Genomic DNA, 15,558 nt, shown 5'->3' with positions numbered 1-15,558 from the left:
TTACATTGCTTTCTAACCATAAGCAAAATTCTTTTGGTTTTACTATTGTAGGTCCCAACAAGCATCAGAGTGCTGTGACCTGTTTACAGTTTAACAAGAACTTTGTAATTACCAGCTCAGATGATGGGACTGTAAAACTTTGGGACTTGAAAACGGGTGAATTTATCCGAAATCTAGTCACATTGGAGAGTGGGGGAAGTGGAGGCGTCGTGTGGCGGATCAGAGCCTCCAACACAAAGCTAGTGTGTGCAGTTGGAAGCCGAAATGGAACTGAGGAAACAAAGCTGCTGGTGTTGGACTTCGATGTGGATATGAAGTGAAGGGCAGAAAGATGAATTTGTCCAAATGTGTAGATGATGTTTTCCCTTCCTCCCCCTGCAAAAAAAAAAATCCCTTGTCCTTGGTGGTGCAGGATGTTGGCTTGGGGCAACAGATCCTAAAGACCTACAGACTACGAAGGAGGAGACTGCGAGATGACAAACTGTAACTGACAAGAGAGGCATTTGCTGTCTCATCACATAAAAAGCTTCACTTTTGACTGGGGCAGCTTTGCAAATATAAGACTTTCTAAATCAAACCAGGTGCAATTATTTCTTTATTTTCCTCTAAGTGCTCATTGAGCAGAGTGGAGGTTAAAAAGTTGTTACAATTCTTGCTAAACTGTTATTTTACCACAGATGTAGAAAGTTGCTGCATAACATCCGTTACTGGATGACTTTCAAAGTTGCGAGCATCTGTGGCGACAACAAAGTCAAATCCTGGTGTGGAAAAGCTAAAATCTTACTGTGAATTGTTTTTGTACAGTTTTATCAGAGTTTTTTTGTTTTTTTTTTGTTTTTTTGCCAGCCATTGCCAATGTCAATCACAGTATTAGCCTCTGTTACTCTATTTACTGTTGCTTTCATCTACACTCTACAATGCATATGTTGCTCTGAGGTGGCAAGTTGTCCTGGGTTCTGAGAGTTCCTGAATGGATTTAACTCTCAATGCTGGTGCTAGAAGTAGGTCTTCAAGTATGGGATTGTTGTCCCACCCCTGTACTGTATTCCCAGTGGCCAAACTTATTTATGCTGCTAAATGAAAGAAAGTAAAGCAAATTATTTCTTGTTTTTTAATTTTTTTTCTGCTGTGACGTTTTAGTCCCAGACTGAATTCCAAATTTGCTCTAGTTTGGTTACAGAAAAAGACTTTTTGCCACTGAAACTTGAGCCAACTGTGCCTCTAAGAGGCTGAGAGTTAAAAAGTTTCAGACAATTAAGAGTGAAGTTTGCCTGCAAGTAAAGAATTGAGTGTGTGTGCAAAGCTTATTTTCTTTTTTCTGGGCAAAAATTAAAACACATTCCTTAGAACAAAGCTATTGCAGCCTGTTCTGTGGGGAAACTTTTTTCTTTGTGAGGGCTGTGGTGAATGGAATGAACATGCATAATAAAACTGACAAAAATTTTAAAAATATAAATACAAAAATAAAATTGCTGGTCAGTCTTAGTGTTTTACAGTATTGAGAAAAACAACTGTTACAGATATTGCTGCAAGGAACTGACACAGTGCAAAAACTATTACGTTTTTGTAATAAAGATATACATGCAAACAAAAAAAATGAAAAAGTCAAATGGTTTGCCTCATTCTCCAAGAGCCACAACTCAAGCTGAACTGTGAAAGTGGTTTAACACTGTATGCTAGGCGATCTTGTTTTTTCCTCCCTTTTTTGTTTTGTTTTATTTATAGTCTGATTTAAAACAATCGGATTCCAGTTGGTTTAATTTTAGTTATGTAACAACCTGACATGATGGAGGAAAACAACCTTTAAAGGGATTGTGTCTATGGTTTGACTCACTTAGAAATTTTATTTTCTTATAACTTAAGTGCAATAAAATGTGTTTTTCATGTTAGCATGTCTTTTTCTTCCAATGGTTTGCTACTGTACTAATATACAACATTGAAGCCAGTATATGGGCAAAATCCTTATGAGACGTGTAACAGTACATCGTCTGAGTTAAGTCAAGTTTCTCAGTTTACTGAAAAGAGGAATGTACAGAAACCAAAATGCCTGGAAGGACTTCTTATGTAACAAAGTTCTAGAAAGAGACTTATTTTCCCCCCAAGAACATGCAAGAACACTGTGTCAGCATCTCTGTGCATAAGCCACTGTATTGAATTTGTCATTGGGGCTTCAACAAACATGGGAGTTAGCTTCTTATCACTAAGAATATACTACTAGGTTAAGATTTGACACTGGCAGGAGTTTGACACAAAGTTAATCAGTAAATAAAGAGGAAAATTTACATGAGTAAGCTTTTTGTGGCTATTACAGTTTCTTCTGAGACCATTTTGTTCATTGCATCTGAGATTGAAAAAGTCTAATAGAAATGATATCTAATGTTTATTTATTGATTGAAATTCTACAGAAAAGAATATACAGTATTAAATGAAAAGCAAGAAGCAGTAAAATCCATATCCGAATTTAAAACCACTCAAGGTCAGTAACATAAGATAGCTTTGAAGTGAACTGTCCAAAATAATATTGAAAGAAAGTCCTACACAATCCACATGGTCCAAAGCAGTTCCACCAACTTGCTCAAACAGAATCCAATACAGGTGAGCTAATCGAAATATCAGTTGCACTGGAAGCCTATCAAATGTTATATATTCTTCTAAAACTACGTGCACAAAATTAACACTGAATTTTTTTCAAGTAAGACTGAGTGGCAGAGAGAGACATGAGGTATAGGTCTCTGTAGACTTTTTACTATCAATTTAGCTGGTCAACAGTTTACCTTTTTAAAATATTAGTTATATAGAAACTACTGGTTATAAAAGGACCAGAAAATGCATATAGGATCGGTTTCAAGACAAAAAACAGAAAATATATATATACCATCTAAGTTTAGTTCTGATTCCACCCTCATTCTGAAAGTTAAGGTCTCACATGATCCTTATTCAGTATTGACTGTAGTGAGGCAAGCTATTTGTTTACAAATGGAGGCAAACTATACATTAAAAAAAAAAACTGGTATAAGCAAAAACAGTCCAGTCAGTGTTAAACAGAGTGACCTGTACTGCTTTGCCCACAAGTGACTTTTGTGAAAGAGCCAAGAAATCTCTAAGGACGGTGCCTTCTAGTAGTGCAAACTTGGTGTGAACTTCCAGCAATTTGCCCTGTCATCCTGACCGGTTAGATCAACTAAGTTGGCACTAGATCAGAGCTTTCTTCAGTTGAGTTTAAGGCCACAAAACAGACACATTTTAAGATCAAAAGGAATTCTATGGTACTGATATTGGATGCAAAAGTCCAAGAAAGGTTTTTTGTTTTGTTTTTTAAAGGGGGGGTGGGGTTTACAACAACTGATGCTGGGGAAAACCAGGCCTAACCACCACCTGGGTCACTAAACAAAAACTCTGAAGTCATATAACCAACCTTTTGTTATGATTTGTAAAGCCTGCGACTACTAAAATTTTCAACGAGCTAATTTGGTAATTATAAAAGGGTAGGGTATTTACCAGATTGTAATGGAAATGAGGAGAGATTATGCTATGCCTGAGGCACAAGAATACAAAAAAGAGGCAGAATAGGAAAGGCAGGTTTGAAATAGTTCAAGCTCGCTCATTTGAAATGTGTTGAGCCACCAATATGAACAGGGCCAAACTGTATTCAGATAGAGTTTAGAAAGTGTTCTAGCTGAGTTCCCTAAATCCCAAATTATATTCCAACCGAGTTAGCCATTTTAAAGTAGTTTGAACCCATTCAGCAAACTGTGTTTGTAGCCCAGTTTAGCAGGGGTTTAGGGTAAAGTTTGTTTAGTTACAAAGTTAGGAAGAGGGTCAGAAGGATAATAATGTGTATTTGTGTAGAGGGAATGAGAAAACCAGCACACTTCAGCCTGGAGAAAAACTAGTAATTTTTTCCCCCATTTTAATTATTCTATAACAGGATTTTATTTTTCTCATATTCTATTTTGTGAACGCAGAGGAGTTTAAATCAGCTCTTACGTGTCTGAACTGGGTACCTACATTCTGACCTCAACATCTATGTGCAGGATTTGGCTAAGCTACTAAAATTTAAAACTGAATATTATTAAACTGAATATTATTTAAAACTGAATATTAAGGCCAAGCTCCTCAAAGGTATTTAGGCACCTTTGAGGATCTGGGCCTTCGTATGCATGTAATTTATGTAGAACTGAGCACAAGTTCAACATTTCAGCTACATTTCTTCTACACTAATGCCACCATAGTAATAAATATTTTCTCTTATACAGTGATATATTTGGACATAACAGCCTTTGTTTACAGTCTGCTTGTCTCTGAGCAATATGAGGTCCTTAACCCTTTCACAACTCTTGTTCCTCTGCTCCTGCCGTGCTACAGCCTATATTCTGTCAAAATGCATTTGCAGCTCAAGTGCATTCTACCTGTAAGTTTATACCTGGAATATTTAGCAAATGTCATTTCTTGAATACTTGTGATGTGTTTTCATTTTGATGAAAATGTTGACGCTTGACTGCTGTAAACACACTAGAACTATTTTAAACTTCCATCCTGCGCATGCAGTTTGGATCAAATGGGTATTCATTCTTCCCATATTGACAGAGAGTAGCAATGAACCTACAGGGGATATCTGGCACTATTCCTGGAGTCCTTTCCTCTTGCTATGATATTCTTTTCCCCTGTCTATTTCTGCTTCCGCATAATTTCTGTATCTCTTTTCTCTTGTATTTAAAGCTGATAACACAAAAAAGCCCATTTTTTAAAAAAGGAGGAAAGTGATTTCTGCATTCCACCATTTTAGTCAACAATCTTGTATCAGCCTTGCCACTCACGCCCAGGTTCTCAAATGCCCATTTACCTATCCAAAACGAGTGGGGTCGCTACTGAAGGAACAAGACAGATTTCCTCTGGGTCTGAGCAACTGCTTCTCATCCACCTAACTCCCCTCCCACACCATACTCAGTTGCTTATTTCCATAAATAGTGCCCTCTGTCATGAAACCCAGGCCCTGGTAAACAAAAGTAGCTTCACCCTTACAGCCTCCCTTTGTTTTTTCTCAGAGTAGTGGTTCTAGGGATCATTTTTGACTGGTAGGAGAAAGAGAGGGAGTCCTGCCAATCAAAGAGACAAGAGACCAGATAAATGCCTGCTGCCAATATTTACTCAAGGTCACTGTATGACTGAACTGATAAGTTGCTCAACGATATTGTCCTTTCATCCACCAGTCAACTTCCAAGAGGAGAAAAGCATTCTTCCCTCACCTACATACTGTACTTAACATTTTCAATAGGTCCAGGTGCCCAGAGCTGAGAGGTTTTAAGGGTATATGCTTTATGATCCTTAAGAGATCTACAGGAGACTGCCATTTCAGATCAGAATTTGGACACACCCAATTTGTCAAACAGTTTAAGATTGCATGCCCTTGGTCATTGATTCCAGCTAACGAATACAACAAAGGTTCTGGCACAGATGGTTTTCCAAGATCCCCATCTATTTATTATGACAAACTAAGGCCATTAATAATTCAGCATTTCACTCTAGGATCTCACTTCCTGCTCAGTCTGTTAAACAACAATTCTTCAAAGACAAGGAAGTTGTAATTCCATACCTAAATGACCTGAATGGCCACATCAGAGAAACTGCTCAGTACACTTCTATATAAGTTCTTATACTACCCTCATTACTGTAGTATCTGAATGCATTAAGCCATGTGATCAACATCTGTCATATTTGGTTCACTCTCTCACTCATCCTCTCCAGAGGAGATGTGTTTGTGCAGTACCGTATAGTGTTTTGTTTCTGTTTTTTAAACACACGCTCTCCTGTGCCTTTACATAAGAGAAGGCAGGGTTGAAAATGTGTGCCTTGCTCTTGGAGCAGAAGAGGGTGAGGTTTGTGATTGTCCTTAGTTCCTGGAGGAGTTTGTTCCACAGTTTCTGAATGGGCCCCCAATAAATCTCTGTTTCCTGCACTGACAAGTTTACCCTTACTGTAGAGTGTTCCATTGTGCTTGAGGAAGAGCTGTTAATCGTGGTCTTCATGCTGGACCCAGGCTATTGTGCATCTTGAGGATAAGGACTGACACCTTCAACTTTATTCAAAATTCTCTGGGGAAGCCAGTGTAGAGAAAGGATAGGCATGATGTCCTCACAGTACCATATATTGCTGAGGCAAAATGCTGCAATGTTCTGTACTAGCTGGAGTTTCATAAGTGTTGAAATCATGCCGAGGAATAGTGTATTGCTGTAGTACAGACAGGAGATGACATAGGCATGAATAACTGAGTCCAGGTAATCATTGATAGGATGGGCCGGAGCCTCCTAGCCAACCAGAGATGGTAGAAAGCGTTACTTGTGGATGCTGCTATGGGAGAATTTAGCATCAGCAAGAAATCCAGTAGCACATACATTTAGTCCTGCCTCAGTGCTAGGAGGTGTACTACATGACTTCTTGAGGTCCTTTCCAGTCTTACATTTCTATGATTCTCTCAACGCTCAAACTACAGACTGAATTGTCCAATTGTGGGAGCGTACCTTAAACCAAAGGAGACAGCACCATGTCTGCAAACTCCTCAAAATGCTTTCCTCCCCCGCCCCACCATCATCTCGGTGTCATTCAACTCCAGCCAGCTGCTCTTCATCCATGAACTGATCACAACCATGCACTAGACCGGGGTCGGCAACCTTTCAGAAGTGGTGTACCCAGTCTTCATTTATTCACTCTAATTTAATGTTTCGCGTGCCAGTAATACATTTTAATGTTTTTAGGAGGTCTCTTTCTATAAGTCTATAATATAAACCTATTGTTGTATGTAAAGTAAATAAGGTTTTTAAAATGTTTAAGAAGCTTCATTTAAAATTAAGTTAATTGTATCCAGTTTGCAAATTAATTCCAATTCAGCAATTAACTTAGGCTTGAATAAAGACTGGGAGTGGATGGGTCATTACACAAAGTAAAACTATTTCCCCATGTTTATTCCCCCCCCCACCCCCCTGTTCCTCACACGTTCTTGTTAACTGCTGGAAATGGCCCCCCTTGATTATCACTACAAAAGGTCGTCCCCCCCGCTCTCCTGCTGGTAATAGCTCACCTTACCTGATCACTGTGGTTACAGTGTGTATGGTAATACCCATTGTTTCATGTTCTCTGTGTATATAAATCTCCCCACTGTATTTTCCACGGTATGCATCCGATGAAGTGAGCTGTAGCTCAGGAAAGCTCATGCTCAGATAAATGTGTTTGTCTCTAAGGTGCCACGAGTCCTCCTTGTCACTTTTGTAAACTATACACAGGTACGTAGTGTGGCACCCTGCTGGATGTTGTTACAGAAGTAACCTGCCTCTTCTCCCTGTCCAAGTTTCCTCCACAAAGCTGACCCAGTGGCCAATCTCTCTCTCTCTCTCTCTCTCTCTCTCACAAATCTATGATTTAACAGCTAGGCCACACATCTATTGTGAAGTGAGTTTTATCATCCTACTCCGCCTCAAGTCAATAAATGAGTATCAGTGAATCAAGTGCCAGCTCTGCATTAAACTAGGAGGCCACTAGGTGGCCATGCTAGTGAGAGTTTAGGTAATTACGTATTATTATTCCCTGCTTACAGATAAGAAATACAAGTAAAGTGAGTCACCTGGAAGGCATCTTGATATAACGGATTACAACAGGGGCTAGGGAGTCAAAGAAAATGGGTTCTAATCATAAACACTGACTTGCCATGTGGTCTCTCTGAACCTCTGTTTCCTGTTCTGCAAAACAGAGATACTGATATTTACCTAAATCAGAGAGTTGCTGTGAGGCCTAAGGAGAAGTTTACAAAGTGCTATATAAATGAAAAGTACTAATGCCAAATGGAGGCAGAAAGAGCAATAGAATTCAATCCTGTTTTCATTCCTCTTAACCATCTAGCGCAAGGGTGGGCAAACTACAGCCTGCAGGATTGCCACCCCTGTGGTAACGCAGGGCTAAGGCAGGCTCCCTGCCTGCCCTGGCCCTGTGCTGCTCCCAGAAGTGGCTCGCACCATGTGCCTAGGGCACAGCTCCCTGCAACTCCCATTGGCTGGGAACCGTGGCCAATGGGAGCTTCGGAGGAGGTACCTACAGGCGAGGGGAGCCCTCTGCCCCCCTGTTCCCCAGGGGCGTTGTGCCGGCCACTTCTGGGAGCGGCACAGGGCCAGGGCAGGAGGGGAGCCTGCCTTAGGCTCGCTGCACGCTGCTGCCACCCCGGAGCCACTCAAGGTAAGCGATGCTGGGCCAAAGCCCGCACCCCGAACCCCAATCCCCTAACTTGAGCACTCTGCTACACCTTCCCCCCTGCCCTGAGCCCCCTGCCACACCCCACACCACTCCTGCACCCCCCGTGCCCCAACCCCTTGCCCTGAGCCCCTTCCTGCAAACAGCACTCCCTCCACCATCCCAACCCCCTGCCCCAGCCCTACATTCATGGCCCTGCATGTAATTTCCCCACCCAGATGTGGCCCTCAGGCCAAAAAGCTTTCGCACCCCTGCTCTATCATCTCTAACTGGAGCACAACTATCCCATCCACTACATTATTCTGGACTTCCTGAAAGGTCCTTGCAATCTGAGAAAACCTGCAATGTTCAAAGCATCTGTAGCCTTAGGAAAGAAACCTTACAGAAAATTCTGTGATGTATGGGTGAAAAAATCTTGTAATGATCATGAGTTACAGAGGAAGGAAAAATCAAATGCACAAAGACAAAATGAGGAATAGCTGGCTAGGTAGCAGTACAGCGGGAAAGGATTGGGAATTATGAATCAACCGTGTGATGCTGTTGCAAAAAAGACAAATGTAATTCTGGGGTGTATTAATCAGAGTGTTGTATTTAAAACATGGGAGGTAATTGTTACGCTCTATTTGGCACTGGTGAGGCCTCAGTTGGAGTAGTGTGTTCCGTTTTGGGCACCACACTTTAAGAAATGAACAGGGAGAAATTAGAGGTTTATTCAGAGGAAGAAGGTTGAAGGAAGTGGCAATGTTTAGTTTACAAAGGAAAAGGTGTGTGTGTGGGGGGGAACTGTCTTCAAATATGTAAAAGGTTATAATGACAAGTGATTAATTGTTATCCACGTCCAAGGACAAGATGTCATGGGTTCAGTTTGCAGCAAGTGAGATTAAGTTTAGATATTAAGAAAACCTAACTATAAGGATAGTTAAGTACTGGAACAGGTATCTAGGGAGGTTATAGATTCCTTGTCCTTGAAGGTTTTTAAGAACAAGGTTAGACAAACACCAGTCAGAAATGGTCTTAGTAAATGCAACCCTGTCTCAGCATAAGGGCATAGACTACGTGACCTCTTGAAATCCCTTCCAGCTCTACATTTTATGACTACCGTATTAGTGAATCAGTTTCTTCCAAACTTGCTTTGCTCCTTAGATCTTGGGAAGATTTACTGTATAAAGTTAGTCAAGTCTGAGGGGAAAAAAAGTTTGAGTTATACATTCACAAAATTTTTGACACAATACTGGTGAGGTCAGATGTTCTGCAGAACTGAGGAAGTAATTTTGTTCAAAGTTTCCAAATTGATTAATCTCTGGGCTGAGGCCACGTTTAGAAAATTTTATCCCAAAAGAAACTAGTTTGAGAAAGGTATATGCAAGTAAGAAAGAGAGATTATAATGTAATTTACACCTCAAACTTAGCAATAGTTGTCAATACTGCTCCCAGTATTACTAATATGCAGTGCAGCTGGGACACTGACTTGTCCGCATGTATTAGGAATAACATATAAAACATATCTAAAACAATCTAGTAGACATTTCTTACTAATTCTTAATATGGAGTGACAGCATATGTAGTAACAGCTCCAGAGCTAATGTATGCTGTGAATGCATATTAAGCATATTACCCTTCAGCCAGATATATTTTAACTGCTCTGGTGACACTGTATATGAAACCCAAAAGAGCTTTGGAACAGCAAGCACAACTATGAAATTTTTCTTGTAATACTATTAAAATAATGTAACTGAATTCAAAATGACAAATTAACATTGAGTGACACAAACTGACAAAAGCAACAAAATGGTGAATTAGGTACAACACACTAGTCCCAGCAAGATAAAAACAGTGAAAGTACAAAACCATGCACTTTAACTCTCATGTTTCTTGTTTGTCACATTCCTATTTCTATTTTCATGGTATTTTTAATTATAGTTGGCCTCACGATTATGACTAAACCTATTTTCCATAGATGTATGCATGTGTGCCCATTACTAACTTGATTTATGCTGTACACATGTAGTATGTGTATATATTTATACAGCAAGAGAAATGAAAAGCATTTGCTTAACATTTGTTCTTGTTGCTTCTGCAGTGGCTAACTGTGCTTGTGTGCGTGTGAATGTTTACAACAGTGACACTGCATAGCTCTTTTACCTCCCCACCGCCTTGAACAGAAAGACAACAAATCGGTGTTGCTGTAATTATCCTTGCGAAGCTGAAGAATCATTACATTGGTGAAAATGAATTAGAATTAAATCAAATGGAGATTCAGAGTCCAAGCAGCATGACATGACTAGCCTTACTGGTTGTTTGTATCTTTAATGCCTGAGGTGTAGACTCTTTCCCCACTCACAGGACAATGGGTATTTAAGTCTGGCTAACAGATGCTACCATATGGGGAGAGAGGAGTTCCTTTAATCTTTGACTCTCCAAACAAATTATCTTCTCTAATTAATACCTGAATACCTTTATGTACAGTAACTCAGCTTACATTTTCCTCATCACGGAAAAAAAACAAACCATCAGTATGTTTGGCTGTGACTAGCATTGGCAGAAATGCCACAAATCCCTTTTTACTAAACCCCCCAGTTCTGGACCAGAGAGGAAGAAACATCACCTACCTAACAGACCTACAATAAAAGCTTATCTCTCCCTAATTGTTCTGTAGTCAGAAGAAAACTATCTGTAAAATTAAACTCTATATAGGTTACCTTAAACTCTATTGTAGTAATGCATAGAATACATGCATTGATTCTGCCAACAGACAATACCATTGACAGGATAGTGGGACTATCACTTGTTCCCCGCCTTTTAGTTTTATGACCAGTGTGAAGAAATAATCTAGGTAATCAAACGTAATGCAGTTACAAGTAATGATTCCTCACTCTGGAAGATGAACTTCATCTTGGCATATAAATTTTGGGGTTCCCAGAATGGAGGTACAGAAATTACCAGTCACGAACTTTAAGGTTTCTGTGACTGTCATTTTCACTAGTTTGCAGCTTGTTTTTCTCACCAAATGAAAAAATCTATACATTTAGCACAGCCCAGGTCTCTTACCAGAACATGGCCTTTAATTTTACGGAAAGTGTAAAAGTCACTCTTTTAAAGGGATTCATGTGTTTCTAAGAGCCACTCCACTTCAGAAGTTTGTTATAGAATGTAGAGTGTCTTTTGAGATTAGTGTTTAGTAGCAAGAGCATTTGTCTGCCTGAGTACTCAATCTCACAGGCCCTTGGATATTTTAGCATCTGATGTGCACTAAACAGTGAGCAAGTAAGAGTTCAAGCAAGTGATATGGAGAAAAGGATAATTAGTCAATAGGAGCCCATCCAGTTATGGTTACTCTGCACTAAGGTTAAAGACCAGATTCCTCCTTAGCATTCAAATCTGATACTAAAGGAATTTACAGGGCTTTATCCAAGCTGCTAATTCTCAATTTTATTGCAAACAATTTACAATCAAATGAAGTAAAAGCTAAAAGCATAGAGTACATTAAAGATTTAATTTTCCTGTTGGGTTTCCCTCCATTTTATCTTTCAGTGAAGACCAATTTTAAAAAATGGGCTATTCTGCCAGTAAAACTATTTTTAATGGACAGAAGCCAAATTGCTAATACAGGCATCCTTTGCAGTAGATGATCCTGTATCACCATTCTTTAACAAAATAGACTTAGAGAAAGGCACTGCTTACTGTACTGAAAATTCAGCCTCAGCACAAGTTATATATAATGCTTCTTCTGACACACTATCCTGGGAGCCCTATATTCCATACATCACAAAAGTAGCATTCTGGGCAAAGTGTACAGAAATACAAACATCAAAGGAATAGGATTCTGATCAAATGCGTTGTAGCATGTAACTTACAAATGTAGAAGGAAAATTCTTGTCAGCAAGTTAAGGAAGTATGGGCTGGATGAATGCACTATAAGGTGGGTAGAAAGCTGGCTAGATTGTCGGGCTCAACGGGTAGTGATCAATGGCTCCATGTCTAGTTGGCAGCCAGTATCAAGTGGAGTGCCCCAAGGGTCGGTCCTGGGGCCGGTTTTGTTCAATATCTTCATAAATGATCTGGAGGATGGTGTGGATTGCACTCTCAGCAAATTTGCGGATGATACTAAACTGGGAGGAGTGGTAGATACACTGGAGGGGAGGGATAGGATACAGAAGGACCTAGACAAATTGAAGGATTGGGCCAAAAGAAATCTGATGAGGTTCAATAAGGATAAGTGCAGGGTCCTGCACTTAGGACGGAAGAACCCAATGCACAGCTACAGACTAGGGACCGAATGGCTAGGCAGCAGTTCTGCGGAAAAGGACCTAGGGGTGACGGTGGACGAGAAGCTGGATATGAGTCAGCAGTGTGCCCTTGTTGCCAAGAAGGCCAATGGCATTTTGGGATGTATAAGTAGGGGCATAGCGAGCAGATCGAGGGACGTGATCATTCCCCTCTATTCGACATTGGTGAGGCCTCATCTGGAGTACTGTGTCCAGTTTTGGGCCCCACACTTCAAGAAGGATGTGGATAAATTGGAGAGAGTCCAGCGAAGGGCAACAAAAATGATTAGGGGACTGGAACACATGAGTTATGAGGAGAGGCTGAGGGAGCTGGGATTGTTTAGCCTGCAGAAGAGAAGAATGAGGGGGGATTTGATAGCTACTTTCAACTACCTGAAAGGGGGTTCCAAAGAGGATGGCTCTAGACTGTTCTCAATGGTAGCAGATGACAGAACGAGGAGTAATGGTCTCAAGTTGCAGTGGGGGAGGTTTAGATTGGATATTAGGAAAAACTTTTTCACTAAGAGGGTGGTGAAACACTGGAATGCGTTACCTAGGGAGGTGGTAGAATCTCCTTCCTTAGAGGTTTTTAAGGTCAGGCTTGACAAAGCCCTGGCTGGGATGATTTAACTGGGAATTGGTCCTGCTTTGAGCAGGGGGTTGGACTAGATGACCTTCTGGGGTCCCTTCCAACCCTGATATTCTATGATTCTATGAAAATGGACCTGCTGAGGTGCGACCTGCCAGCATGTTCCAGACACGGGGGCGGCGCGAGGCTTCCGGGTGGATTGCATGCTGAATGCAGAAGCCCCACTGATGAACAAGCTTCCCGCTGCCTGTTGACATAGAACATGGAAGCTGTGTTGTCCGTCAACACCTGCACCACCTGACCGGACAGTTGGGGAAGGAAGACTCAGCAAGCCAGGTGGATGGCTCTGAGTTCTTTAACATTTATATGTAACACGAGCTCCTCCCAAAACCATAATCCCTGAGTCCGCAGTGTTCCAAGATGCGCTCCCCCAACTGAGGTTGGAAGCATCTAAAATCAGGGAGACCGTGGGTCATGGGCTCACAAACGGCACACCTTCCATTACCAGAGTTGGATCGGACCACCACTACAGAGAGGTAAATACCCATGTTGGGATTGTGACAATCTTGTCCAGGTGATGTCTGGCTGGGGAGTAGACTGACACCAGCCACATCTGGAGGGGACGCAGCCTGAGTCTCGCGTGACGGACAATGTATGAGCAAACTGCCACGTACCCCAATACTCTGAGGCAGTCCCAGGCGTTGGTGAGCGGATGGGCTATGATGCTGGCGATCAGGTCTGCCATTGCCCTGAACCTGGTCTCCGGAAGGAATGCTCTGGCTCGGATAAAGTTGAGTACCACTCCAACAAATTTTATCCTTCGAACTGGGATTAAGGTTGATTTTTGTTAGTTTATCATCAACAGGCCTAAAGCTTGGCAACTTCTTGACACTGCACTGGACCTGGGACCTGGAGCAGCCCTTGATAAGCCAGTCGTTGAGGTACGGGTACATCTGGATACCTTGATGTCTGAGGTAGGCTGCTACCACTAACATGCACTTTGTGAATACCCTTGCTGCCCTTGTTAGGCCAAAGGGGAGTATCACAAATTGGTAGTGAGTAGTCCCTACTATGAAACGTAGGCACCGTCTAGGTCCCTGGAATATCGATATGTGAAAATAGGCATCCTTCAGGTCTCCCAGATCCAGGGAAGGAATGATGAAGGCCAGGCAGACCATGTGAAACTTCCAACTTCTTGAGATACTTGTTGAGGCCCCGCAGGTTGAGGATGGGGCGTAGACCCCCTTTCGGATCAAAAAAATAGTGGGAGTAAAACCCTTTTCCCCAAAAGTACAGAGGAACTTCCTCTATCACTCCCACCTGCAGAAGGCCCTGCACCTCCTGAGCGAGTAGATGCTTGTGAGAAGGGTCCCTAAGAGGGACGGGGAGGGAGAAGGGAGGAGAGGATAGAAATAAACTGGAGGATATACCTCCCTGCTACTGTGCTGAGGACCCACTGGTCAGATGTTATAGAGGCCCAGGCAGGGAGGAAGGGAGACTGGCGGTTGGAAAAGAACAAGGATGCTGGATCCAGGAAACAGGCTGGAAGGTCACCCTCGAGCGCACCCTCAAAATGCCTGCTTATTACCCGGTTGGGTGCAGGTAGAGCTTGAGTGAGTTGAGGAGGCTGGCTGATGGCCTTGCCAGCACTTGTAGCCCCTAACCTTTTTACGGAAGGGCTCTGAATGGGAAGGGCCCCCGAACGTGTGGGATTGTTGCGGCTTGAACTGCTTCCTCGCGGGCGCTGGGGTGTACAGGCCCAGCGAGCGCAAGGTGGCCCTAGAGTCTTTTAGGCAATGCAACTTGCTGTCTGCCTGTTCTGTGAACAGTGCCAAGCCATTGAAGGGGAGGCCCTGGATGGACTGCTGAACCTCTACTGGCAAGCCCGACAGCTGCAACCAGGATGCCCGCCTCACTGAAATGGCAGAAGCCATAGACTGGGCCACGGAGTCCACCGCATCTGAGGCCGCTAGGAGAGCTGCCCTAGCTACCACTCTGCCCTCCTCCAGAATAGCCAGGAATTCCTTCCTGGGCTCCTCAAGCAGCAAATCTGTGAACTTGGCCATGGCCTGCCACATGTTAAAATCATAGTGGCCACGTAGGGCCTGATGGTTGGCCACTCTTAGCTGGATGCTGGCTGTAGAATAAGTCTTTCTACCAAAAAGATCAAGCCTCTTCACTGCCTTATTTTTAGTAGTCAATCCCAGTTGGCCTATCTATCATGCTCACAGGCTGCTGACACCACCAGTGAGCTTGGGGCGGGGTGTGTGGACAGGTATTCAAACCCCTTAGTGGGGGCATAGTACTTCCACTCTGTCCGTTTAGAGATGGGGGGCAGGGAAGAGGGGGTTTGCCAAAGGGCTTTGATCAGTTTTAAAACTCCATCGTGTACTGGTAATGCCACCTTCGAGGGGGCTGCTGCACTCAGCACAGCCAACAGGGATTCCAAGGGCCCCACCAGCTCCTCAG

The 15,558-nt window shown here is 42.4% G+C and overlaps 1 protein-coding gene across 7 annotated transcripts in view; it reads left to right on the top strand.

Moving 5' to 3' along the window:
- Window positions 1-13,711, top strand: part of FBXW7 (F-box and WD repeat domain containing 7) — a 283,629-nt gene extending 269,918 nt beyond the window's left edge. For 6 of the 7 annotated variants that reach the window (XM_073341352.1, XM_073341354.1, XM_073341355.1 and 3 more), the window contains one exon: window positions 52-2,591. In XM_073341352.1, the coding sequence (XP_073197453.1) occupies window positions 52-320 (269 nt within the window). In that variant the 3' untranslated portion in view covers window positions 321-2,591. Of the gene's footprint in view, window positions 1-51; window positions 2,596-13,663 lie in introns of those variants that run through there. The other variant, XR_012158599.1, reaches the window with a different exon arrangement.
- Window positions 13,712-15,558: the final 1,847 nt, after the last annotated feature.

Source organism: Lepidochelys kempii, chromosome 4 (genome assembly GCF_965140265.1).
Source record: "Lepidochelys kempii isolate rLepKem1 chromosome 4, rLepKem1.hap2, whole genome shotgun sequence".
In the NCBI taxonomy this organism is placed as follows: Eukaryota; Metazoa; Chordata; order Testudines; family Cheloniidae; genus Lepidochelys; species Lepidochelys kempii.
The sequence above is the reverse complement of the archived record's forward strand: the minus strand, read 5'-3'. Positions and strand labels throughout refer to the sequence as shown.